Source organism: Eptesicus fuscus, chromosome 11 (genome assembly GCF_027574615.1).
Source record: "Eptesicus fuscus isolate TK198812 chromosome 11, DD_ASM_mEF_20220401, whole genome shotgun sequence".
Classification (NCBI taxonomy): Eukaryota; Metazoa; Chordata; class Mammalia; order Chiroptera; family Vespertilionidae; genus Eptesicus; species Eptesicus fuscus.
In genome coordinates this window covers 19983545-20009172 of record NC_072483.1, presented here as the reverse complement: position 1 = coordinate 20009172, position 25628 = coordinate 19983545, and the positions used below count along the sequence as shown (strand labels likewise).

At 37.7% G+C, this 25628-nt stretch overlaps 1 protein-coding gene across 1 annotated transcript in view; it reads right to left on the bottom strand.

The window, feature by feature from the left end:
* The window catches only part of HNMT (histamine N-methyltransferase), a 33833-nt gene extending 8951 nt beyond the window's left edge, over window positions 1-24882 (bottom strand). The window contains exons 1-5 of the mRNA XM_008143485.3: window positions 24645-24882; window positions 20614-20666; window positions 5512-5619; window positions 4215-4345; window positions 836-929 (exon numbers count right to left, since the gene is read on the bottom strand). Of these exons, the coding sequence (XP_008141707.2) occupies window positions 836-929; window positions 4215-4345; window positions 5512-5619; window positions 20614-20666; window positions 24645-24781 (523 nt within the window). The 5' untranslated portion in view covers window positions 24782-24882. The remainder of the gene's footprint in view (window positions 1-835; window positions 930-4214; window positions 4346-5511; window positions 5620-20613; window positions 20667-24644) is intronic.
* Between the last annotated feature and the right edge of the window lie 746 nt (window positions 24883-25628).

Genomic DNA, 25628 nt, shown 5'->3' with positions numbered 1-25628 from the left:
AGGGGGGGCGCAGCCTTAGGTCCCCCGTCAAGTCCCGCTGGGTGGGGGGGCATGGCCTGAGGTCCCCTGTCAAGCCCAGCCAGGCAGGGGGCACAGCCTCAGGTCCCCTGGCCCGGTGCTGGGGCAAGGGGTGTGGCCTGAGGTGCCCTGTCAAGCCCCACCTGGTAGGGGATGTGGCCTCAGGTCCCCTGGTCTGGCACCAGGGCAGGGGTCGTGGCCTGTGGTCCCCAGCCTGACACCAGGGTGGGGGGCACGGCCTGAGGTCCCCTGTCAAGCCCCATGGTGGTGGGGGAGGGCATAGCCTCAGGTCCCTGCTGATTGCTCATTAAGGCTCCTTATGGGAACTTGGCCTCAGCTGTGGGTGCAGCCATCTTTGTGATGGAGTGATGGTCAATTAGCATATTCCCTCTTTATTAGGTAGGATAGTTATTTGAGAAAACCTATAATGAACAGTATTGATAATGGCTCTAGAAATGCAAATTAGCCAAATATGATGGTACCCCAAATAGTTTAACCTTTATTTATTTATTAATAAACATCACAGAGGGTAAAGAGAGAGACATTCAATGGACACAAAAGAGCAAACAAAAATATTTAGTATTTTTAGTCTCATTTAAAAAGTTATTAACAGTTGTATTTGCTCTATGAGATATAAAAAAGAATTTACATATAGATAACAAATTTTCTCAGGAGAAAGAAATAGACATTTAATGCCAGGAGACTCCCTTAAATTGGGGGCTGTTGTGAAGGCCTTTCCTCATACGGCCTTCAAACACATGCATCCATACATATATGCACTACTGTTGTCTATTCAGGCTTGATAAAAATAACTTACCTGATACAAGAACAATAAGAATCTTAGCATTGGTAGCTAAGAGACTATGGAAGAACTTCAGGGTAGCTGGGATGTCTTTTACATAATACAGCATCTAGAAATGAAGGAAAAGAGACATGAGACACTTTTCTACATCAACATCTTTGTGTGCTTGGACCAGATACTCACTAGAAAGTTTGATTTTCAAGTGGAGTGGATTTTACTGGACAAAACACTTAAGATATCTAAAAAGTAAAAATGTTATATGGAGAGATAGAATAAACATTTTTTGGGGAAAAGGGAAACTTTTATTTGCTCAACTAGAGCCAAATGGTTTTACATTTACTCTTTCTGGCTTTAATAACACTGACATCTACAGCTGGAGACACTCAGTCTCTGCTCCACGTGGAGGTGATGCTTCTAGGCTTACTCCATATTTGGTGCCTTTTAATTTTCTGGGAGAAAATGGTGCCAGCACCATAAACACAGACTCCATTTCATGGAACGATTCTTTAAAATTAAGCCCTTTGTACCTTTGTACTAGCTTCACCATGTGCTTACAGGTGCTTTTTTTAAATCATGGAAAATGTGAAAAGCTCTGACGTTGACATATTCTCTAGGAAAGGATTGGATAAAGCATGAAGTTACATGCTTGGTCACAGGATGCTAAGAGTCAGTCTACCCATCCTATATAATAAAAGCCTAATATGCTAAGTGTCCAGTCGTCCCATCATCAGTTCAACCAATCAAAGCATAATATGCTAAGGCTGCTCAACCGCTCACTATGACATGCACTGACCACCAGGGGAAAGACAGTCAACCGGGTCGACCAGCCACTATGATGTGCACTGATCACCAGGGGGCAGACTCTCCAACCGGTAGGTTAGCTTGCTGCTGGGGTCTGGCTGATTGGGTCTGAGCGAGATGAGCCAGACACACCCTGGAGCCCTCCTGCAGTCCCTTCCCAGCTGGCCAACCTCCTGTGTCCCTCCCTGGCCCCGATTGTGCACTGGTGGGGTCCCTCAGCCTGGCCTGCATTCTCTCGCAATCCGGGACCCCTTGGGGGATGTCAGAGAACCGGTTTTAGCCTGATCCCACTCAATGCAGGAGCTGCCCCCTGATGGTCAGTGCACTCCCACAAGGGGAGCACTGCTCAGCCAGATGCCAGGCTCACAGCTGGCGAGCGCAGCGGAGGTGGCAGGAGCCTCTCCTGCTTCTGTAGCAGTCGGACATCCCCTGAGGGCTCCTGGACTGCGAGAGGGCACAGGCCGGGCTGAGGGACGCCCCCCGCCCCTGAATGCACGAATTTTGTGCACGAGGCATCTAGTTTTTAATAATTCTGGACCATCTCTGGTGAAGTGCAGAGAGAGGCCTATACACCCAACAGAGAGAGAGCTTGGGATTATATAATAGCAATGGAAAATTATCCCTCAGGGCTTGAATTCTTGGCATCTATCTTCATAGATACTTACTTCTTATATTTCATATTCATCTCTCTTGGACAATAATTCAATATTCTATGTAGATTCCCATGATAGAATTTATTATTGCATAAAACAAAACCAACTTGCCTAGCCAGTGTAGCTCAGTGGTTGATGTGTCAGCCTACACACTGAAAGATCACAGGTTCAATTCCTGGTCATACCTGGGATGCAAGTTTGATCTCTGGCCCCAGTTGAGGCCCATGCAGGAGATGACTGATTGATGTATCTCTCTCACATTAATCTCTCTCTCTCTCTCTCTCTCTCTCTCTCTCTCTCTTTCCTCCCCTCTCTTTTTGCCTCTCCCTCCCTCTCCTTTCCACTCTCTCTAAAAATCAATGGAAAAAATGTCCTCAGATGAGGATTAATAACAACAACAAAAAAAACACACACAACATAATCTATGCCCCTCTCGCTTGAACATGGCCTATGCTGCCTCAGCAGCATATTTCGTATTGTCATTCCATGGTGTTCACCACAGGGACCACACCTAGGCAGGTATCCAGGTACAGCTAGTCCATAAGATGGCTATGACATGACATGGTGCAAAGTGGAGGTAGACCATACTAGATGCTCTGAAATTTGATCTAATAGACTCTGAGATTCTCTGTAGTTGACTATGAATATTAAGTTGAAAGAATGTTATGAGAGTGTCAGGACTATGAGGAACAATGAAGAGACAGAGCATGGCACAGAAAAATGCAGAGTAGACATAGAATAAGAGAGGAATAGAGTCATAATTCAGAAGAAGCAGTTGCTGTAAGAAAAATCAAATGCGGAAGCTTTGAGAGAAATGGGAGAATGACTTCTGAAGCTGCAAAATTTTATAACAGGCCAAGAATAGATCCAGAGCATAAGCGGAGAGACTAGCTTTTGATAAAAGGAGGATTTGTAATGAGATGAACGGAAGATACGATGGGTACAGTTGCAGCTTTGTTTATAAATTTGGAAGGCAAAGAAAGATGAGTTTCCATCTGATGGTTTCTCTTTTCCCTATACACTATGAAGTAAGCCATTGGTTGGGAATGAGTGGTGGGATAAGGGTTACAGGAGGTGTAGGGGAGAGAGGGAGGTATAAAATAGGTGTATGAGGAGGTGGGAAGCAAGTCTAATAGAGAAATATCATAGGCTCACTAGGCACTCCCTTACAAGTAAAGGATTTTGTCAGCTGAGAGAGCAGAGGTGTAGGATTGCCTGAATATGCCAATTTAAGTTTATTCTTTTGGAGTAACTGTTCTTGTGGACTATAGAAAATAAGAAACATGTTGTTATTAATTGTGGTATTTCTAAAATATACACATCTTCTAAGGGATGCCCATACACCCATATGCTATGCAGAAAGAGCAGTGGAAATATGTCTCCATACTATCTACTGAATAGTTACCCCCTTTAGAAGAAATATACTGCCAGTGCTTGACCACGGAAATAAATTCCTACTGAATGACTAACTGATTTTAATCACTTAATTAACCTGAGGAATCATCTAACCTGCCCCTTTTGTCACATGCACACTAGCCAGGTCATCAACAGAAGGCAAAAGCAGGAGGAATTCAGAAAAACTTTGAGACATTGGTCCATCTAGACCATTAGAGTTACTGGAGAACTGTGTTAGGATATGTTACACTCTGCAGTCCTCAAATCTACTGTCCTCAAATCTATCTATGAACTTTCAGTCCTATGAAAATTAATTAAGCCAACATTGAAAAAAATCAATAAGTTTTAAGTAGAGAAAACTGGCTTTTTTTTAATGTTACAGAGAATTTCTTAGTATTATTAACATCTTTATCCTCAATTTGAATATGCTCACTTACAAAATCAGATTCTCATTTTTCTTTTTAAAGTTAGAATAGTAGGCACTCTTCATATATATTTCTGAAAAATCTCCTTTCTGAGCATTTGTAACGATAAATACTTCTTACCTGAATCATATGAATAAAGTCCCACTTCTGAAGTTCTCTATTCTCCATCACTCTATTTTGATATTCAGATGATGTCTCCTTATGCCAAGCAAACTTTATGTTCTCAAGGTTTGATGACTTGGCTACAAACTCTAAAATACAGAAAAGAGGTGGCACACAATCTATTTTAATTGCAAATGTGCAAATGTAGAACCTATTTCCACTTAGAATTTTAATGCAATCAATGTTATATACATAACAAATATAAAACACAGTTTTCCTTTTTATATAGCTCTGGAAGACCAGAGAGTTCATCTTGGTTTTTTTCTAGTATTAAATGAATTTAGAGATGAAAGAAAGTGTCAATAAGAAATAATTAGGAGGACCCTGATCAAACATAGGTTATATTATCTCAGTATTAATAGGGAATCAACTCATGGGTTTTACCGATGGAAAACTGATATAAAACAGGTGATATGATTTTGTAGCCCAGGAGTCAGCAAATATGGTGCATGGACCATATCTGGCCCAGTACCTATTTTTAAATGAACTGCAAGCAAAAAACATACGATTCTAGGAATGGCTGGGGGTTCGGGGGTCAATTGGGGAAAAAGGAGACTTATGTAAAACTTTAAACAATAAAAAACAAAACAACAAAAAAATAAAAACAAACAAACATACGATTCTACTTCCTGACTCCATGCCTCTGTCTTTTATATCTCATGCCATTACACTTTTGACTGAACAAAATCAAAATAAGAATATTATTTTGGTATATGTGAAAATAATAACAAATTCATATTTTAGTGTTTATAAATGAAGTTTTATTGGAACATAGCCACAGTCATTAGTTTATATATTCTCTATGACAGCCTTTGTGCTACTATGGTAGAGTTGATTAGTTGTGACAGATTCTGTGGTCTTCTAAATTTAAAATTTTACAACTTTTTGGCCTTTTTCAGAAAAAGTTTGCAGATTTCTATTATAACCTATTAATCGTAAGACCTTTAAGGACAGAGATTCTGATTAAATACTTCTGAATGAATTAATAACTCCGTCTCTAAGAATAAACATCAAAAATAATAATTGATGGCCAGTGAATGGATGGAGAGTCAATAAGTAAAGGACTTTAATTATTCACTGTTCATATTCTGAGGTGTTTATCCCTGCCAAAGAAACAAATTGATTAGGTTCTTCTCCATTAAGCTTACTAAGAACATACTACAATAACAATGCTATTAATGATTAAAGGGGCAAATTTGGGATGATAAGCCTTTTGGGATAGAATTTGACATATAGCACCATGGGTTACAAGTACCTTTGTACTTGGCAATTTGTTCAGCACTTGGTTCAACAACTTCATTGTTAATATGAACTCCTGGGAATTGATCCTGCACTTTGGTGAGAATTTGAAGATCAATTTCACCTGGAATACAAGCATAGGAAACAGATCACATTGGTCCAAAAAGAAATGATTAAGAATAATTTGAGCTAGTTTATTTGTCTTAGTTCTACTAGGAAAGTCCAGCATGTATAAAGAATAATGCTCAATTGTTTCCCTGCCACATTGTCTATGATGCAGAACAGCTAGATTGTATGTAGCAATAATAATGTAATTTGAGGAGGACTATGATTGCTAATCATTCATTCATTCACTCATTCATATAACATTTATTCAATATCTATTATTGCATTACATTTAATCTAAGATGCCATAGATCATAGGATATAATCAATCCTTACTTTTGTATCAGTGTCAGAAAAAAAAACCCGTTAATTATAATTTTAAGATATCATTAACTGGAAAATGTATCCCAATTTCACAGATGTTAAAATATAAAAAATATGTACCTTAGAATAAACTAGGCTAGGCAAGAAGCATACCAAAATATATGTTATATGCAAAATATGTCAGGTACAAAAAAGGGTACAAAAATATGTCAGACCATGGAAGAGAACCCTGACTGGGCTGAGGTGGGAAGAGGAAAGGAGACAGTGAGGGAGAGGATAGGAAGAGGCCAAAGAGATAAAAAGCTTCATGGAGAAAGACCACTCCTGAGCTCTGTGTTATAGGGTAAGTAGAAGTTAGCCCAGAGATTTCTGGGGAAATGAGGAAGGAACTCCAGGTAGAGAGGACAGGAAGATGGAGGCATGATAAAGGAAGCAGAGCATTATACATGGGACTACTGGCAGTTCAGAGTTCTGAAATATTGGGCAAGGCACAGCCTCCAAGAAAGAGATGATACCAAAGAGGTAAATGGATAGGAGGTTTTAGTGCAACTGATATTTAGTCATTAATTCATGCATCAACTATTAATTGATTATTGACTATGTGCCAGACACTGTACTAGGCTCTAGGAAATGATGACAAGAAGAGACACAGATACCTGCCCTGATGAAAATTTAGCCTGTAAATGATTGCGAGAGATGGTGGTAAGTTGGATGGATTTGAGTCCCAAATCTGTTTTCTTCACTTACTAGGTATATATGACCTTTGGCAATTTGCTTTACCTCTCTAAGCTGTAATTTCCTCAACACAAAAATAGCAATGATGGCACATAACTTATTGGCTGTGAGTGTTACATGAGTCAAAGCATATAAAGCACAGTGCAAGACAGAGTTGGCAACCAATAAATGTTAGCTGTTCGTTTTTATTATTATTGAGTTCCTCTTTTTAAAAATATGTCTTCTTTCCCTATTACTGATACTCCAAATTGAAGTTTTGCACTTTTACTCTCTTAGGTTATGATGTTGACACCTTCACTAAACCAGACCTATGTGCTGGCAAGACTAGTGTATTAAAATGATTTTAGTCTTTAATGTTTTGGGATAAATTACATTGACAGCACTTTTTCATGGTTAAATATGGCAGGCGACAAAACCATAAATCATGAGACTTGGAGGTCTAAGAGGAAGGGGATGAGGAAGATAAATCAGGAACACAATATGCTAATGTGAGACAGGAAGGGAGTATAATGGTGTAATAAGAGCCCCAAGTACTGGTAATAGGAGATGGTGGGGAACTGCAGGGAGGAGTGGGATGGAGGCTGAAATGGAGAATGAAGAACCTGTGTGACAGTTTTCTCCAAAGCTGGCCGTACCAACGTGAAACCTTTCATTTCTTCCTTTTCAATTCCAGCTGCCATTTATTGCTCACCTACTATTTATCTAACGTTGTACAGGGACTTTAATTGGAACATCTCATTTAATCCTGGTCACGATACTGTCACAAACTCCACAAGATTATTCCCAACCAGAAAAGGTGCCTTGAGTAATTTGACACTCAGGGGGTATTAGTAAGCCTAAAGTTTAAGGCACATTTGGCTAACTCTAAAGTATTTGCTCTAATTATTTAATAATGAGACCAAATACTAAAAGGGCACAGGAAGTTTTTATTCTTCTCCACAGTAACTATTTTTGAAGGGTAAATAAAATAACTAAGGCAAAGGCTGCTAAGAAAAGCTGTAGGCTAATGAGAAACAGAGAGATTCCCACTTGCCCCAAAAGACCAGAAGCCAAAAGTTCTGTTCTTGCCTCTACCACCCTAGCCATATATTTTTAAATTAAAAAAAAAAATCAATTATGAGGACCCCAATACCACATTTGAAACTCAGATAGTTGAAATGCAATCATTTTCCCCCTGGGGCTTGATCAGCTCTTCCCCTAAAATGGACCCGGACATTTTGGTACTCTCCAAATTGCAAAATGTATCTAGCATATCCTTAGGGTATGTTCCTATCTTGTCACTTTCCTAACCAGCACAATGATCTGCCACAGTCAGAGCCAGCCAGTCCCTTCTCCTAGGGCAGTGGTCGGCAAACTGCGGCTCACGAGCCACATGTGGCTCTTTGGCCCCTTGAGTGTGGCTCTTCCACAAAATACCACGTGCGGGTGCGCACCTACAGTGCGATTGAAACTTCATGGCCCATGTGCAGAAGTCCGTGTGGCTCTGTTGACTAATGAGTTTGCCAACCACTGACCTAGGGCAATGATAAAGCACACAATGCAAGAATTACAATTGAGACATAGAAAGCATGGTTCATATAACAACCTCTAGAGTGTGAGCCCACGTGTGGACATGAGCCATCCATGTAGTTACTGTTAGATTCCTAGCAGAAATGAATGAACAACAAGGGGAGATAATGAAACTATTTCCTCTGGAGTTAGCAGATAAAATCCATTTCTGAATTTGTAAGTTCGGGTGACTATATTCCTGCTTGCCAGGGACAGTTCCACTTGATGCTTACTGTGCTAATGCCCTATCTGGATTTATTTCTTATTTTAAGTTGTTTTTATTTCTAAAAAAGTATTATTATTAAAATTTTAATTTTGAAAATAGGTTTTTAAAATAACTGTTTAATATATAGACAAATATAATAAACAACTTGTTTGATAATAAATATTTTTAAAAGTTATAATAACTTTAATTATTTTGCCTACTCCCTCCAATTTTCACTCTTAAAAGTATTCCAAGTTTGACAATAAATAATGTCACCATGCTCATAAGTCAGTGCTGTATTTGTTTCTTATAATGGACTCTATTATTCTTATTATAGATAGATAGATGATAGAGAGATAGAGATAGAGATATAGAGATAGATAGATAGATAAAGAAAGAGATCATGTAAGATAATATATTTATTGGTAACATATCCTTCATAGTTTATTTTCTAGTATCCTTCAAAAATAGTACACCATTATACTCCCTTCCTGTCTCACATTAGCATATTGTGTTCCTGATTTATCTTCCTCATCCCCTTCCTCTTAGACCTCCAAGTCTCATGATTTATGGTTTTGTCGCCTGCCATATTTAACCATGAAAAAGTTCTGTCAATGTCATTTTATATATGAGCTTATATAAAATGAAGTTCATATATATCATTTTTTGTTTTAAAAATGATATATATGAACTTCTTCCCCAACGAAAAGAGAGTTAATAAAGAGGTAGTTCAAATGTTTTATAAAATTAAAATCTAGTCTAAAAATTTAGCATTTTGTTATATGTATTTTCATGGTACATCACCTATACTGTTTAATATCCATCTAAGCTTTGCTCTTTCCTTCATCCTCCTTCCCTGGCCATCTGCAAGTTTTCCTGTTAAACGTTTCTTTACATTCTCTTTCTCGTCTCTACTAGCAATGCCTTTGTTCAGGCTCAAATAATCTATCTCTTGGAATATTGCGATAATATCCTAAAAATTCAGTCTATGTTTTCTGAACTTTGACTTCCTCAAAGCCATCACTACAACAATTTAAGACCCCAATCACCACATTTTGAATCTCAGATAGCTGAAATGCTATCATTTTCCTTCTGCTCAACAAGCTCATCCCTGCTTATAACCTCCTAATGATTAAACAACTGGGTAAAGCCCAAACTTCTTAACTAAGCATAGACCACCCTGCCTGGTTCCTTTTCCTCATGTCTCACAACTTCATATTTTGAAACTTTTGGCTCCAGAAACCAGATTCTTACATTTCCACCCTTCTCATCCCTTCTTTGCCCCATAGACCCATGCTCTTCCACACTCTATTTTCCATGCTATCCCCTCTTACAGGATTATTCTCCCCTTACTTCCTCACTTCATCTGACTAACTCGTATGCATCTTGAACACTTCCACAAAAGACTGATGCCTTGTAGTCTTTCCCATAGAGCCTGGAAGTATCACCAGAATCCTCAGACAGAAACTACCCATCAGTTGACTGGCGATGGCAACACAGATAAAATGTTCTTGAGTTCCTTGATCTTATTTTACTCGCTAGGGGAGGCTTGATTCCAATGAGTTTCTTAAACAGAATCAAAGACTCTAAAATGGTAGATTGAACAACATCAATCACTGAGAAGTATATGAGGGGTTATCAGACCCTAGAACCATGAACCAGCAGTAAAGAGATTTAAAAAAAAAAAAAAAAAAAAGGAAGAAGACCATTTGTTCTTTCTCAACTGAATCCTTCTGAGCAGGAGCTATAACATTATGAATGTGCTCCAGTATCAGACATTAAGCGCTCTGTAAATGCTTTTAGAGAACACACAAGCTAAGCGAATGTGCCAAAAAGGGGGAGAGTAAACTAGAAATAAGTCAATCAAATAATTCAGAAATTCTGAGCAAAATCAGGGGTAAACAAAAGAAATGTGGAAGCCAACAGCCTGCTTTTTCATTGTGCATTGCAAAACCTCCTGGGAATATTAAATTTGAGACCCAGAAAACAGCATTTAAGGGAAATAAGGCAATACATGTTTATTTTATAGTCAGTCTCCTTTCACAGATGATTTCATTAGGCATTGCTTGATCATAATTCTGACAACTGTAGACTACCTATTTTGGACATCCTAAGCCTTTAGATATATAATGTCAACAGTTGTCTGTTTTCCTCAAAGATTTGGAACAAAATACACAAAGTTTCTTGTGACAAATGGAAAAATTATAATGATTAAACAAATCTATTCAAATATACAATCCTTCTTTTCTTCCTCTCCCCTTTTCCCCTCCCTCCCTTCCCTTCCCCTCTCCTCCCCTCACTTCCTTTCTGCTCCTCTTCTGCTCCATTCAGTTTCTCCCCTCTCCCCTTCATGACTACCTAAGCAAACTAATAATTTTGGTGTCTGCACTTTATGATGATGTAACTGATTTTCTCAGTTGATCAATATGTGGAACTTGAGTAAAATTAGAAAGATCTAGACATGCATCAACACCAATCACAATTTTCTATTAGGCTGGATTGTGGATTTTTTTCTATTCTGTTCACTCCTGTGTTATTTCTATCAAACAGAATATGCTGACTTTTTTTATTTGGAAAGTTAAATGAAAACTACATTTCAAACTCTCCTTCCTTGAAAATCTCTTTCCTTTGTATCTCCCTTTCTTCAAATCAGCCACAACTATAGGATGACTTCTCATGTCTCCTTCCTGGGCTATGATGAGTGCTTTGCTTAATTTTTTCAGACACATATTTTTGTGGTTATAATAGTTTGCTTCCATATAAGTCATATTTTAAATGTATCATGTCTATATTTAAAGAGGGGCATAAAATTGACATCCCTGATACAGAATTTATAAAAAAGTTCAAAAACAAGAAAGTGGAGGGATGGGAATTTCATCTTTTAGACAACATTTCTTTAGATCCTGAATTTCAAGTATTATATTTAATGAGATAGCAGAGACATGTAGTTTTTGCTTAGAATCCAAGGTCATCTGATTAAAAATGGAAAAAATTAAAATATTAAAGGCTAAAAAGAGAAAAACTAAATATAGTATTCACCAGAATTACTTCATACAAAAATTTTTATATCTCTACCGCTTAAATTACACATGTATAAATTTGGAATAATATGGTCTATGCTACAGGGTCATTGCAAAGGTTAGAGACATTATTTGGAGATAATTTACCACAGTTCATGATATATAGTAATTACTCAATAAGTTGAAGTTATTATACATTAATTCAAGAAATATTTTTGAGCAACTACTGAATGCCAGGTGCTAATCACTGGAGATTGAGCAACAAATAAAGCAGACATAAACATCCAACCTTTAGGGATGGTGTTAAGTCCCATGGAGAAAACCAAGGCAAAAAACAGTGAGAGGAAGCCTTGAAGGGGGTCTCTGTGATTTCCCACTGGGTGGTCAAGTACACTTCATGGAAAAGGTGACATTTAAGAGAAATCTGAAAGGGCCTGGGAATGAGGGAAATGAAGATTGCCCTTCCTAAGCGGGAAGCTCCATACTAAAATGACAACTTGGAAAAGCACCCATCGTACATTCATGATGGCTTGTCCTTCTAACTGAGCCTATGCTACATGAATCACAAATCCCAACTTGAGAACCCTGTGGCTTCTCCAAATGAGAAAATCTACAGGTCAAGAAAACAGGGGATTAAAGACTGTCAAGATATCTCCTGCCATTTGATTTCCATTTATTCCTGCTTCATTTCTCATATCAAAATATATGTGAATTCTTCAGATTATCAGCAGGAAAAATTTATTTTATTACATGTTGCATTAAGATGATTATCTTCCTTGTTCCCTCTACTAGAATACAAGCACACAAAAAAAATTGTTTCTAGGAAGAAAAATTGCCCAGATAACCTTGTGCTTAGTGATGAAAAATAATTTCAGCTATGGGTTTGCAACCAGTGGGAAAACAATCTGATTTTAAGTTGCAGTGTGAAAGATATAAGATTCTTGACAAGATCACTTCTTTTCCATTCTCTTTCTCTCTCTCTCTCTCTCTCTCTCTCTCTCTCTCTCTCTCTCTCTCTCTCTTTCTCTTCCGCTCCCCTACACCCTGGTGCCTCAGTATTGAGGTAGTTCTCTCAGTATGGGAAAATGATTGTAGAATATTAAAATAACTGTAGGGTCTCAGGAAGGGGATTATAAATATAAATTCTGAGTCAAAAGTGCATTGCCATTTGCTTTGGTGTGCCTTCTGGCTGTTGGCCCAGGAATAATACTGACTGAATGAATGCTTTGCAACTGCAGGAGGCCTAAGAAAAGCCGTGCTATCAAATTGTTTTATGAAATATAAACGTAGAGAAAATGCCCCAAAGGGAGCTGAACACTGAAGTATAGAGATATTAGACAACTCAGAAAAGACTAAATTTTGCCTTAGCTTTTTATTTATAAATTTTAAATAATAAGATAGTTGACTGCTACTTCAGCACAAACATAGAGAGATAAATAATATACATATACTATTGTAATATTTCTGTGATATTGAGCTACCCTTATTGAAGTGCTAATGTTCTCCTACCTTGCTCTCACCAATGATAGGCTTTACAAGACGAAACTACTTGAACTGACAAAGGCAGTCCAAGGTAATCACGAGTCGGTGACGTCATCAATACCAGTGCGCCTGCGCAGGCTCCGCACTCTCGCGGGCTCTTGTGCACTTTCCACTCCCGCCTCTTGCCCTCAATGACCTTCACTGTCTCTCTCCTGAGCTGCACTCCATTGGCCCTTATTAGTCATTTACACCCCAGCGTGAGTAGAGAGTCTGAGTGCCTGCTGTCCTAGTGGAAGAAGCAGCAAGAAATAATCAACAGAAAACAAGAGAGACAGCGGACAACTACTGTCCTTTCGGTCAGCATCACCCCCCGCCTCATCACGGAGAATGGGCTCGGCAGAGATGCTCGGCTTCAACACAGGTGCGCTGTTCTTCCAGCATCTGTGCAGGTGTGATAGATACTCTTACTGGTGAGTCAAACGTGGCCGGTCGACGCCAGTTTGTCAGGAAAACCTGTGGGAACAGCGCTTTGGGCGTCAGTCCCAGAGCTAAAGGAGCTGTCAGACGCCAGTGCGTCCACTCCTTACCATCACTCTCATCCCCTGTAACATTATTGGATTAGTTGAACTTCTTTTTCCTGCCCTTGGATATGAATAATTAATACTATAGAAAACCTGGAACATAGACAAAAGTATAGGTAGAAAATAAATATCTCACTACAAGAGAAAGAAAAAGTTAGCGTTTAGTTTATTTCCTGGGTGTTTTTTTATCCTTTGAACAAATAATTTTCTTTAGACTACACATGTGAGTTCATTATGTATATAGATTATTTTTACTTTCTCACTTGCGAGTTATACCACAAATATGTCAAAATTTAAGTGAATGTGTTATTTGTAGTGGTGATACTATTTTCTAAATATACGTGCAATAATTGATTTAACTTTTTATAAATGATATAAAACACATGAAAGTATACATTTATATATATATAGTTTTATATAGATAGTTATACTTAGTTTTAAGTTTTTTGCTATTATGAGACAGACAACAAACCATAAAATGTTATGCAAACAATCATCATTTTTTCAAACTTATTCCAAGAACCAGAATTAATGGTTAGAATGAGACCCTTGATCTTTGATTATATGGAAAAACAAAACAAAAAACCCCATCTAAGGTGCCAGCTGCTGAGAAAGGATGCAGGCTGAAGAACTATAGCACATTCTTAGAGGATCCCTGGGGGGCAAGACCAGTCCAGTTGCTGGAGCCCTGAGAGGCGGGGTCAGGGGTCCCAGAGGAGGTGGGGCCTGGGTAGGTGGGATGCACACAAGTTCAGGAGGAGGGGCTGAAGCAGCGGTTGGTTCTGTGATGGGACAGCAGGGGAGTGGCTATTTACTAAGCATGTCACTGTTTTAACAAACAGCATGACCAGGCCTTTGTGTATTAGAAGATAGTAGAACCGTTCTTGATACATAATGCCACATTACTTTCAGGAACATTTTGTTTCCTTTCATACCCTTTCCTTTTGTACATGAAAGCTTTCATGTCATTGTAACCTCATCACTATTGCATTATTGGCTTTCTGAATCTTCTCAAATAGTTCTCAGTAAATATCTGAACTTTTCTTCAAATAGTTTTAAAAATCTTTTATATTAAGTATATTATTAGCAAATACTTTAACATAATTTCCATCAGTTTATTACTGTTAGAAGAGACTAAGCTGCAGAAGACCCTGGGTGTTGACCCCAAGCTCTATACCCTCCACACCCCTTGTGGCAGGTATTGCTGGGTTCAGTATGCATAAACCGAGGATGACAACAGACCCCCACACCAGGGCTGCATGAGTGTTTGCGTTGAATCAGAAAGTTTTATTCAACAGTATATGTCAAGTGGAAGCCTATTCCCTAAGAGACTGTCCCAAACTGGAACAAGAACTGGCAAGATACAAATTTATCTTTCAGCAAAATCAGATAACCACATGCCAGGGACTTTCAGTTACATTTTAAAGAATTAAAACTGCATGAAAAACACTCAAATATTAACAAAAACAAAAAAGAATGTGGATCTCCCTTTTTTTTTTACCTATTTTACCTAAACCAGGCTGTTACTGCACTTATTAATTCTAAGGCTGTATAACTGAGTTTGTTTTTCTAAGTATATAGTCATTTAATCTGCTAATAATGATAGTTTCGTCTTCATCTATTCATTATCCCATGTTTTTCTGTTTCCTGTTGAATTAGCCAAAACAATCTTGTTTACTCTGGTTTTAATGACAATGGCTCCAATGTTGTGTAGTAAGTAAGCATCATATTCAGTTGTCTCAAATCTGAAATGTATTTGTCTTTAACCAAAATATTTTCATGTTCACTAGAAAGTTTTACATACAATACAATGAGATAAACTATTTTTTTTTTGGTAAAAATATATATGGAAAATAGTTTATTTTTAAATAATATAGCTATGAATGCCTTTATATCCAAGGCCCCAAACTGGTTACCTGAAGTAGACGGTCCTAAATCCTGTTCTATTAGTGAATCACTAGAGTTCATATCCTTCTTAATAATGGAGTAATTGTTAGTATGCTGCACATAAGTAAAACAGCTCTTACTCCTTTTAAGTAATAAGCAATTAAAATGAAGACTAAAAATTGTCTGCATATCTAGAAGTCCTATATAAATTTTACTTCCTTAATTATATCCAAACATGGTCTTAGCCACACCACTCAGGAGAATTGCCCACCTCTTTCTAGAAGGTTATTCACAAGATCATACTTTTTTTTAAAATTATTATTAAAAGCATCTTTAACAGCCTAACCACCCAAGAAACCAGTGCCTAAGTCCCTTCCATAGTATGTCTGATAAATATTTCTCCAGCCTATGCTGAGATGAAGTTTACAAGTTCATATGTCTATAGGTCTTTACCTCTAAAAATGTGTGCTCTCATTTCTGGACAGGTTTGATCATTAGTAAACTCTAATACTGAACCAAGAAATCTTTCTCTCTTTTACCACTGGCCCTTTAGGGGCAAATATTCTGGAGTTTGATCAGCAGGAAATATTTGAAAATGGTGAAAGGCAGATTCATATTCTTATTTTCTGGGCAAAAATTCCCCCAATTCTCTATATTTCTCCAATTTGCTGATAATAGGTTGTTGACTTACTCTGAATCACTGGAAAGCACTAACCTTTTCTACTTACCACCTCCTGGCTGCGAAAGCTGACATACTGGCTCTTCCAGTTTCTGCCTTAATTATTTGTTTCACTTCTACCAGCTCTCTTAGAAAACTAAACCTCTGTGTCACCTTAATATGTCATTTATGAAAAGAGAAAAGATTAATAATTTCATAAGATTAGGTTTTCAAACAGCTGGTGATTATTGAGTACCTGATCTCTCCTTTGCCAAGTCAAAAATTAACATCTATATTGTTTTGTACAATTTCTTGGACTGGACTAAAATCAAGAGACCCGAGTTTTATTCTGTCTTGGTGGCATCAGTTTTCTTATTTGTAAGTTGAGGATGTTAATGGTCTCTAAACTCTTTATTTTGTAACCCCTGTAGGAATGCTGGTGTCCATATGTTGTAGTACAAGAAAACCACCTAAATTCTGTCAACGTAAGTCAGAAAAATTATTAACAACAACAAAAAAAATGTTATGCAGGAGTTCAAACCACTTGTGCTTCATATGTGAGTTGCTTCAGTGGATTAAAAAACTATAAACATATGTATATACTATTATGTAGGGTATGGCAATTGAGTTGGTACACAATAGGTTAACAAGAATAGAAGTAGAAAGCTGGATAAAATAAGACTGAGTTATAGTCCTGTCTAACCCTTATAAAACTCTCTGGCATTTGAAGAACCGAACAGTGCAGCAGATAAAATGATTCTCCTTTAAGCAGAGCCCAGAGCAAGGAGAACACATTGCCCACACTGCCTTCTGGAACATTTTGTGAGGCAAAAGTGTATACACTATAAATTAATAGCATTCTTCCTTACCAAAAAGTTTCTTTTTCTTTATGTAACATTTAAACAACACTCTTTAAAGTTGAATAATAATGGACCTCTGTTGAGTGGCTTAATTTTAGGAAGCATTAATGTTAAAGATGGACCAAAGAGCATATTCTATGAGACTTAGAATAAATGCAATTGCTCTCAATATCTGAAAAGCAATGCTGATATGAATACTTTGAGACCTTGAATAAGGCAATCTGAGCTGCTCATTGTATTTCATTAAAGCTCACAGGACACAACTTTATACTTCCCAGTTTGACCTCTGTAAAAGCTACATGGTCTGAATTTTTGTCCATGATTTGCTTTTCTCCTGATTTTCTCTCTATTTTTTTGTTTTTGGTTCACATATTTATTTCATACATTTTCCTGTATAATCTATGAACAGCAGTACTACTTATCAATTGTATTTTATTTACATGGATTACTTCAAGGAGACATCAAAATGTTGGGCACTGATTTCCTTTCTTTTGAACTGCTCAGAGTCCTAAGCAGTTATTGCTTGGCTTCTAACCTGAATTTTCAAACATCTCTTCAAATACCTTACATTCTCTCCTCACTGAAACCTTTTTCCACACAAACATCGATCCCTACAGAAGAGTCAGGAGACAGAAAGGGTACACAAGCACCCCCTGCTTGTGTTTCTGAAAAGGAAATCAAATAGGCCACCAAAGAGCATGAGCATTAAGTGATATAAAAAGCAGCAATTTCACATAGGGAAGTTTTAGTTTGCTTTTTGTACATTTTTCCATTGTGGTGGGGAAAAGTGGTAGCAGCATTATGAATGCAGAAAGGATATTTGCAACAAAGATATGCAGAATATGATCTGCAGGTGTCAGGTCAACCAAGAGGAGAACATCTAGGAGGTAAAACCAGAGAGGACTATAAGCTAAGACTGAGGATAGAACCCAGTAAGATGCATTATGGGAGCTGAGCCAAAGGTACCAGACAGGACCAATGACCTTGTTTGCCAGGGATTAGAGTTCAGTGACTGATTTGGAAGGATACTTAAGCCACAGGATAATGCAAAAGTCTCAGACCCAATGTAGACTGGAACTTCTAAGGAGACCATTTCTCTAAGGCAAGGATAGAAGTTTCTCACCCAGGTTGTTCATCTGCAAGGTGCTTGAAGTTAGGTTATCAGGTGAGCATCTCCCTGTTGGTGTTTGAGCACTCAAACTAACTGAGTGGGGTGTCTTATACGCCGCCAAGCACTGCTCTTTTGTGCCAGGGACATCTAGACCTAGGGATTTTAAATGTATTGCTTTTGATTTCATGGAGCTCACTTCAACAGTGAAAGCTAAGTATCAATAGCTTGAATTTCTCTTGAATTTTTTCTTGTATTTCTAATAAATTTCTTATGAAGAGTGCCCTTAATGGGCACCCATATCATCCCCAAGGCAGTGCCTGTTTTTAATACAATGTTAGGGCTCAGTCAGAAGAACTCCAAGTATTGTTCTCTTTGTTTTGATAAATTCTTTAAATGAGCTCTTATGTGCACCTTTATGTAAGGAATCACTGTGCAGGCCAACTGTTCCTTTCTCTAGATAGCTTATAAGCATCTGGATAAATTTACATTAGAAATTCAATTAACTTTATATTAAAAGGTCAATTAATTTGGCCAAGATAGAGATTGTTTTTAATTACTTTTCCTTGTAGGGCTTCTCTTCTTGTCCAAGTACAAGTGACACTATCAAATGATAGTATCATTGCCTGTTGGGTGCCTGAAACTCATATGCAAAGCACACTGGAAGTGACTGCCTTGGTTAAATGAATTAACTCTGGGCAATTTATCACTCTTATAATCCTTAGGAATTATCTTACCAGTAAGCAATAATGGAATATTTTAGCTCAATTTCTATAAGATCATTCATGGCAATATCCTTTTTTATTTGTCCTTGTTATTTTCTATTTTCTTGGTGAAAGATGATAATAAAGTAAAATTATTTTAAGGGTTAATCCTTATTACATTATATCACAGTGTATTTAATGATAAATGGACAAATAATAGCATGAAAAAGTACTGTCTTATTCCATTAGCATATTCTTGGTTATTTTTGTGTTAATATGGGCCAACAATTCACTCTTTCATGTGGTACTAAAACTCTTACACTTAAGAGACTCAAGAGATTACCACTTGTCCCTATGTAACATCCACTTGTTACCAAATGGTAACAAATACTAAATAGTGATTGTTTGAAAAGAAAACAATAAAGAAAGAGGGAGGGAGGGAAGGAGTAATATAGAATAATATATATGACTACATTTTCTAATAAAAGGCTAATATGCAAATTGTCCCCTCAGGAGTTCGACCAACTGGGACTTCAACCGCTCCCTATGATATGTGCTGACCACCAGGGAGCAGCGTGGAATGAAGGAAGGCCCCGGCTGGCAGCCCTGATCGCCGGCCAAGCCTAGGGACCCTACCCATGCCCACATTTTGTGCACCGGGCCTCTAGTGTTAATATATTAACTCAGGCCTCCAGATGACTAGCAACTTAAAAATAAGGCAAACAACTCAGGAGTTTGATATGAGGCTAAGTGTGATGATGAAATTTTTTGTTTTGTTTTTGCAAAAGGGAACAGCCTGCACCTTATAGGAGCAGTAACAATGTGCTAACCACTTTATAAATGTTATCTACATAATTCTCACTACCACTCTATGAGATATGATTCATTGTTCCCATTTTGCCGATAAGAAAACTGAAGCCTAGGTTTCGGCAAAGGCCACACAGTTCATTAGTGGCAGAGTCAGAAACTATGCCTACCTCAATATTTCTTTCCAGACTCCCCATTTTCCCCTAAGGTAAAGGCACTGGCTCTAAGAGTAGTAATACAATGAAAAGCTTTTAAAAGGGGGCTGGGGAGTGTGCTGAATTTTTAGAGGGCAGATTTGGAACAAAATCAGAGGAAGGGAATGCATTAGGCAAGTGCAACTCAAAGAGTAGGTGCACAAGAGGGTAAATCAGTTATGTCATTCAGCATAGTTTTCCCCATAGCAGCAAGTTTTCAAAGAAGGGAGCTGTGCATTTATTTACATTCCAGTGCAGGCTTCTTATCTCTGCTTCTCATCTCCTCCTGGACTGTTTGCAAACCAGCATCCAGTCCACGAACCACACTTTATTTTTTTTTTAAATATATTTTATTGTTTTTTTACAGAGAGGAAAGGAGAGGGATAGAGAGCTAGAAACATCAATGAGAGAGAAACATCGAACAGCTGCCTCTTGCACACCCCCTACTGGGGATGTGCCCGCAACCAAGGTACATGCCCTTGATCGGAATCGAACCTGGGACCCTTTAGTCCGCAGACTGACGCTCTATCCACTGAGCCAAACCAGTTTCGGCACGAACCACACTTTAAAGTGGGAAAAGCTTAAGAAATGTCTTATGAAATTTTCCTTTTCTGTGAACAGTTAAATCATTTTGGATAAAAGTTAACCAAATATATCCTATGTTTTTCCATTTATGAAAAAGAAAGCTAGATCTTATCCACATTACAGATAGTAATGAAGGCTGATGTCATAAACCCTTTAGATCTATGGGGACATTAACCTTAGTTGAAGTGGTATTGCCCTTACACGTTTTAATAAGCTAATGTCTTCCAAAAGTAGTTTCCTAAAGAATGTACAATATTACCATCAAACAACATTAGTTTGGAGTGAAATTCAAATTTTAAAATATGTTATCCATACCTGCACCTCCACCAATGCTTAGAATCTTAATTTCTGATTTTTTGTCTCCAATCCTGAAAAAAAAAAAATGTAGTTTAAGAAAAATGTGCTAGATGCTTGGAAAAATCTGATTATTAAGTCTAGTTGAAGAGAGCAGCCTAAAATTACAGTGAACAAAAGCTAGGCCAACATGAAAGATTCCAATTTTTTCAGTAGTTATCTTGCTGCCTTTAGAAATCTTTAGAAATATAGGTTCTATTCAATAACAATCTTGAACTGATAGACATTTAGAAACACTCTATAAACATCTCAGAGGTAAGGTAAATCATTTGTTGAGAACTGATTTGGAGAACAAGAAAAGAAAAAGTGAATCCTTGAGTCTTGGGATGTAATTAGGCATTCGCTGTATATGGGGAAAGGCTGAGGTGATTCATACTATGTCTATGGCTGCCTTCTTTCCTTTCTTCTTGCTACTTCTTCTCAATAAACAGGCAAACATTTATTGTATGTCTAATCTAGGTACTGGGAAGATAAAGATGAATAAGACACTCTTTTGCTCTCAAGCAAAATGTGAGATGATAAAGCCTGACATTATAGCTCTAGTATTAGAAATAGAGTGGAATTTATGGCCTGGAAAACAACACTATGACTTGCTTTAGGTTGATGTAAAGGGGTCAGAAACAAGTCTGACTGCACAATGACTGCCAAGTTTCAGGCTTGGCAAATGCACAATGACTTGGTGAAGCATGGTGCCCAAAAGGGAACTGGAGAATATAGCTTGATGGCAATGTTACTAGTATGTGTTCTCAGGGCTTTTCTTCTTCTTTTTGTTTTTTGCTTGTTTTATTTTGTTTTGATAAATCTGAATTCAATGGACATTTTGATATGCAATATTTAATCTGGGTGAGAAAGAGATCGGGATAAATGATGTATTCTGGAGAATTATTGTCATAAAATAATGGTCAAAACAAGAAGAGTAGATTCTAATCACCCAAGGATATTGCAAATACTTAGAAGGGTAGTAGGATAATGAGGCAATACCGGCTTTTAAAAGTCACTGTATTATGGGACATACAAAAAGCAGACAGGGAACAGCAAAGCTCAGAGATATGATAGGAGCACTAGAGAAGGAGAAAGCCATCTGTAGTGTCAAAGGTGGCAGAGTGTACTACTGACATTTTTTTAAAAAAAAGAAAATCTCCATTGAATTTGGCAATATTAATATATTTGATAATATCAGTTTAAAAGTAGGTTGAGGGAAGAAGCCAGATGACATGGGATTTAAAGTGTGCTTGATAAAGAGGAGAAAGATCCAGAGAGATTGCTGAAATAGGATGAAAGAGTGAAAAGAAAAGGGGTAACTGCTAGAGGGGAGACATGAACTGAAAGTATGTTTGTTTGTTGTGCTTTAGGATGTAAACAAGTCTGCTCTTTGGCTAAAGTTAAAGAAATTGGAAAGTCCCAGTTCTCAAGGACTCTTATGAATGAGTTGCCTTCCTTAGTTCTAACTATCTTCCAACTCATAATCATGAGTCTTAATATATATACCCATTCCTATTTATGTTCTTGGTTAATTTTTTAAAATGCTCATATGTGTGATAGCATAGTGAGGCTATGGATCATATGGGTGGGAAACCTTTTTCCTGCCAAGGCCCATTTAGACATTTATAACATTTGCAGGCAATACACAATTATCAACTTAAAAATTAGCCTGCTAGCCTGGCTGGTGTGGCTCATTGGTTGAGCACTGACCCATGAACCAGGAGGCCATGGATTGATTCCCTGTCAGGACACATGCCTGGGTTGCGGGCTAGATCTCCAGTAAAGGATGTACAGGAGGCAACTGATCAATGATTCTCTCGCATCATTGATATTTCTCTCTCTCCCTCTTCTTTCCTCTCTGAAATCAATAAAAATATATTTTTAAAAATTAGCCTGCTATATTTGGTCAAACATTTAATTAACTCACCCATAATGCCTTGGCAGGGTCAGACCAAATGATTTTGAGGGCCTTATAAGGCCTGCTGCCGGCAGGACATTCCCCAACCAGGATGAAATCCCAGTTTAGTGATTTGTTACCTTGAGCCAGTTATTTAACTTCTCTGCCTCTTTTTTACCTATGAAATAGGATAATAATAATATGTTATAGGATTGCAATAATGGTATCTAACTCATGGGTGAGTATGAGGATTAAATTATTTAATTCATGTAAATCTCTTAGACATGTGTCTACTCATGACAAGCACACAGCATATATTAGCAATTATTATTTAGAATTAGGAAAGAAAATTCCATCAGAAACAACTAAAAGATTTTGGCAGAATGTTGCAAGTGGTTGCCTCTGGAAAATGGGTGACAGGGTTGGGAGTGGGTAGGGCAAGAACCAGTTTTTTTGTGTTTTCTTTTTTTGTTTTTGCTGTTGTTGTTATAAGCTTTTTAGAACCATTTAACTTTCAAAGAAAGTTTTTTTAGAATGAAAAATAAAGCAGGCATGTTGTGTACTTACATAACTTAGAAACAACTTTTAGAAGCAATTTTAAAGTTCCTTCAGCTAAAGCTCATTCCAAACATCACCTTGGGCAGAGTAGCGGGGGGATTATTTTTTAAATAAATGATACTTTGATTTAGATAATTTCTAATTATGTATTACCATTATAATGAAAACTTATTTATGCCTTTGAAAGTTCTTCAGTCTTTTACATATTCCACATTCAATATTTCCAATAGGATTGTATACACCTTGAAGAGAAGGGTCATCATTTATTATGTATATCCATTCATGGTGCCTTCAAACCACACTGATGGCTAAAGAAAACCAAGTGTCTGGATAAGCTACAGACATTTAGTTCTGCAAAAGGACTCAGAAATTAACTCATTACTTTTAATTTTAGAAATTAACAAGAAGACCCAAAGAAATAAACTATAATTAGAGCCCAGATAAGAAGTTTGTATTTGCTGTCTCCTTTGATTTTTGCACCATTCTTCTATTACTTCTTAATTATTAAAATTATATAATACTCTACTTTTAAAAATCACATTTGAATTGTATGTCACCTGTAAATTGAAATATTAAAAAAATTAAAACATATTAAAAACTAAGCCAAAAAAAAAAAAATAGGAAGGGAAACAATCCCATATACATCCAGCAACGTCTCTCTGTTCAGGCAGAGTACCATATTGGGGAAAGAATCTCAGGTCTATAATAGAGAAAGCCAGCAAAAGATAACATTTCATTTTCCCTTGCTGCTGCTGATTGGATCTGCAGTCAGTCATTTCTTCCCAGTTTTCCATCATTATTTCCTGAAGCAGAGTAAGTTACAGCAATCCACCCCTACATAGGTGATTTGATTATCTTTAGCATGTGGAATCTGTTACTCCCATAATACTTATCAGCCCTGGCACAAATTGAACACATTAATCACCAAAAAAAGCAGTCTGCTCGAAGGATAGGAGCTAGTGAGGTTCACTGGTAATGGGAAAATGCGTTTTCTTTTGGGCCACATTGCTAATATTAAGTTGAAAGGAAAAGACATTTTTTTGGAGCATGATAACTATAATAATGGATAAGAAAAATGAATTTAAATGGATATTAGCAGAACTGAGAGGCACCCACTCAGTCCTCAGGGGCAAATAGTATTTGGTAATTATTTATATTTGATTCTAATGAAAAGAATATTAGACTCCTTTGGGGGCATTTTTTTTTTAATGCAAAATTTAGAGGAGGGATGAAAAAAATCTGAACTCAAAGATTTGCATCTTCTCTTTTCCCAAATAAACATGGATTTGTGCCTTCAAATAGTTAATGCTTATCTTCATGCAGCTGGAAATGCTGCACAAATAGGATCCTTTGAATGTTTAAAGCAAAAGTCGAACTAAAGAATCACAGGAAAAGGAGTCCAGTGGGAGGCAGAGGGAGCGGAGCTGAGCAGGCATTGCTATCAGTGGCGGTTCTTATCCCCCTCGCCCAGCCTGCAGGGCTGGGCTCCACCCATCTATCACTGAAAGGAAAACACGGAGGCTTGTTCCCTTGACAAAGCGTCCTTTTTTGTTACCTTGCTATAATGCCTGGCAGCTTCTTGTCCAGGAATTCCTGCATGCACTGGTGTTCCGTGGAATTGCTGAGAAACCTCCGAAAAGATTCAACGTATCTGCTGTGATCTGAAAACAAGCTCCTCATGGAAGATGCCATGTTTGGTTTTCTGAGGAAGACAGGGAGGGAGGGAAGGTTTAACTTCCCCTCTCCTTCTTTTCCCAGTTCCTTTTTTCTCTCCCCACCCCCACCAATTTGTATAAAAAAAAAAAAAAAAGCTTGCTGTTTTGAATGTAACTGGCAAGGGAAAGGCTGGTGTGCAAAGCTCGTTACTAAGTCAGCCTTCAGTCTTTGTATGGGACTTTGCACTGATACTTTAACCCCTGTTTTAAAACTCCCAAAGTTCAGAGTATTGTAAAAACAAATTACATTCTAATCACTTCCTGTTTTGTCAGCAGCTGTCCAGGAGTAAGTTCCAAGTGGGAAAGTAAGTGGCTGCTTTCAGGGCCAAAGGTGACAAACAGAAGTAAACACGCCAGCTCCGAAGAGCTTTCTTAAATTTACAGCTGCTGAAATTTTTGACATATGACTGTCATCACTTTCCTGCTTTCTGTGGATCTTTATGCCTTCATGTCCCTTAACGGTTGAACTTGAAACTCATCTGCTGCATTTCTTCAAATACTGATTAATTTGTTGTGATTTGGGAAGTCTCTTTAGAATAAACTATCAGAGAAGAACCAGAGAGCTATTAGCTAGAAGGTCTCACAAGCCTATGGGGGGAGTGGATGGGGAAGGAGGGATTGGGAGAGAAGTCTTAGGGCAAGAATGCAGGGCACGAGGGTGGAAGCTGAGTTCTAAGTGCTTCTGAAGGTGGATCATAGATGCTTAGGGTTGGATGAGCCTTTAGAGACCCAGTGGTGTCACCCATCAAAATGTTAGGGTAGGTAGTTAGAAAGATTTGAGCTGGAAGAGGCAGTTGAGGCTTGGAGGGAATATATGTCAGATG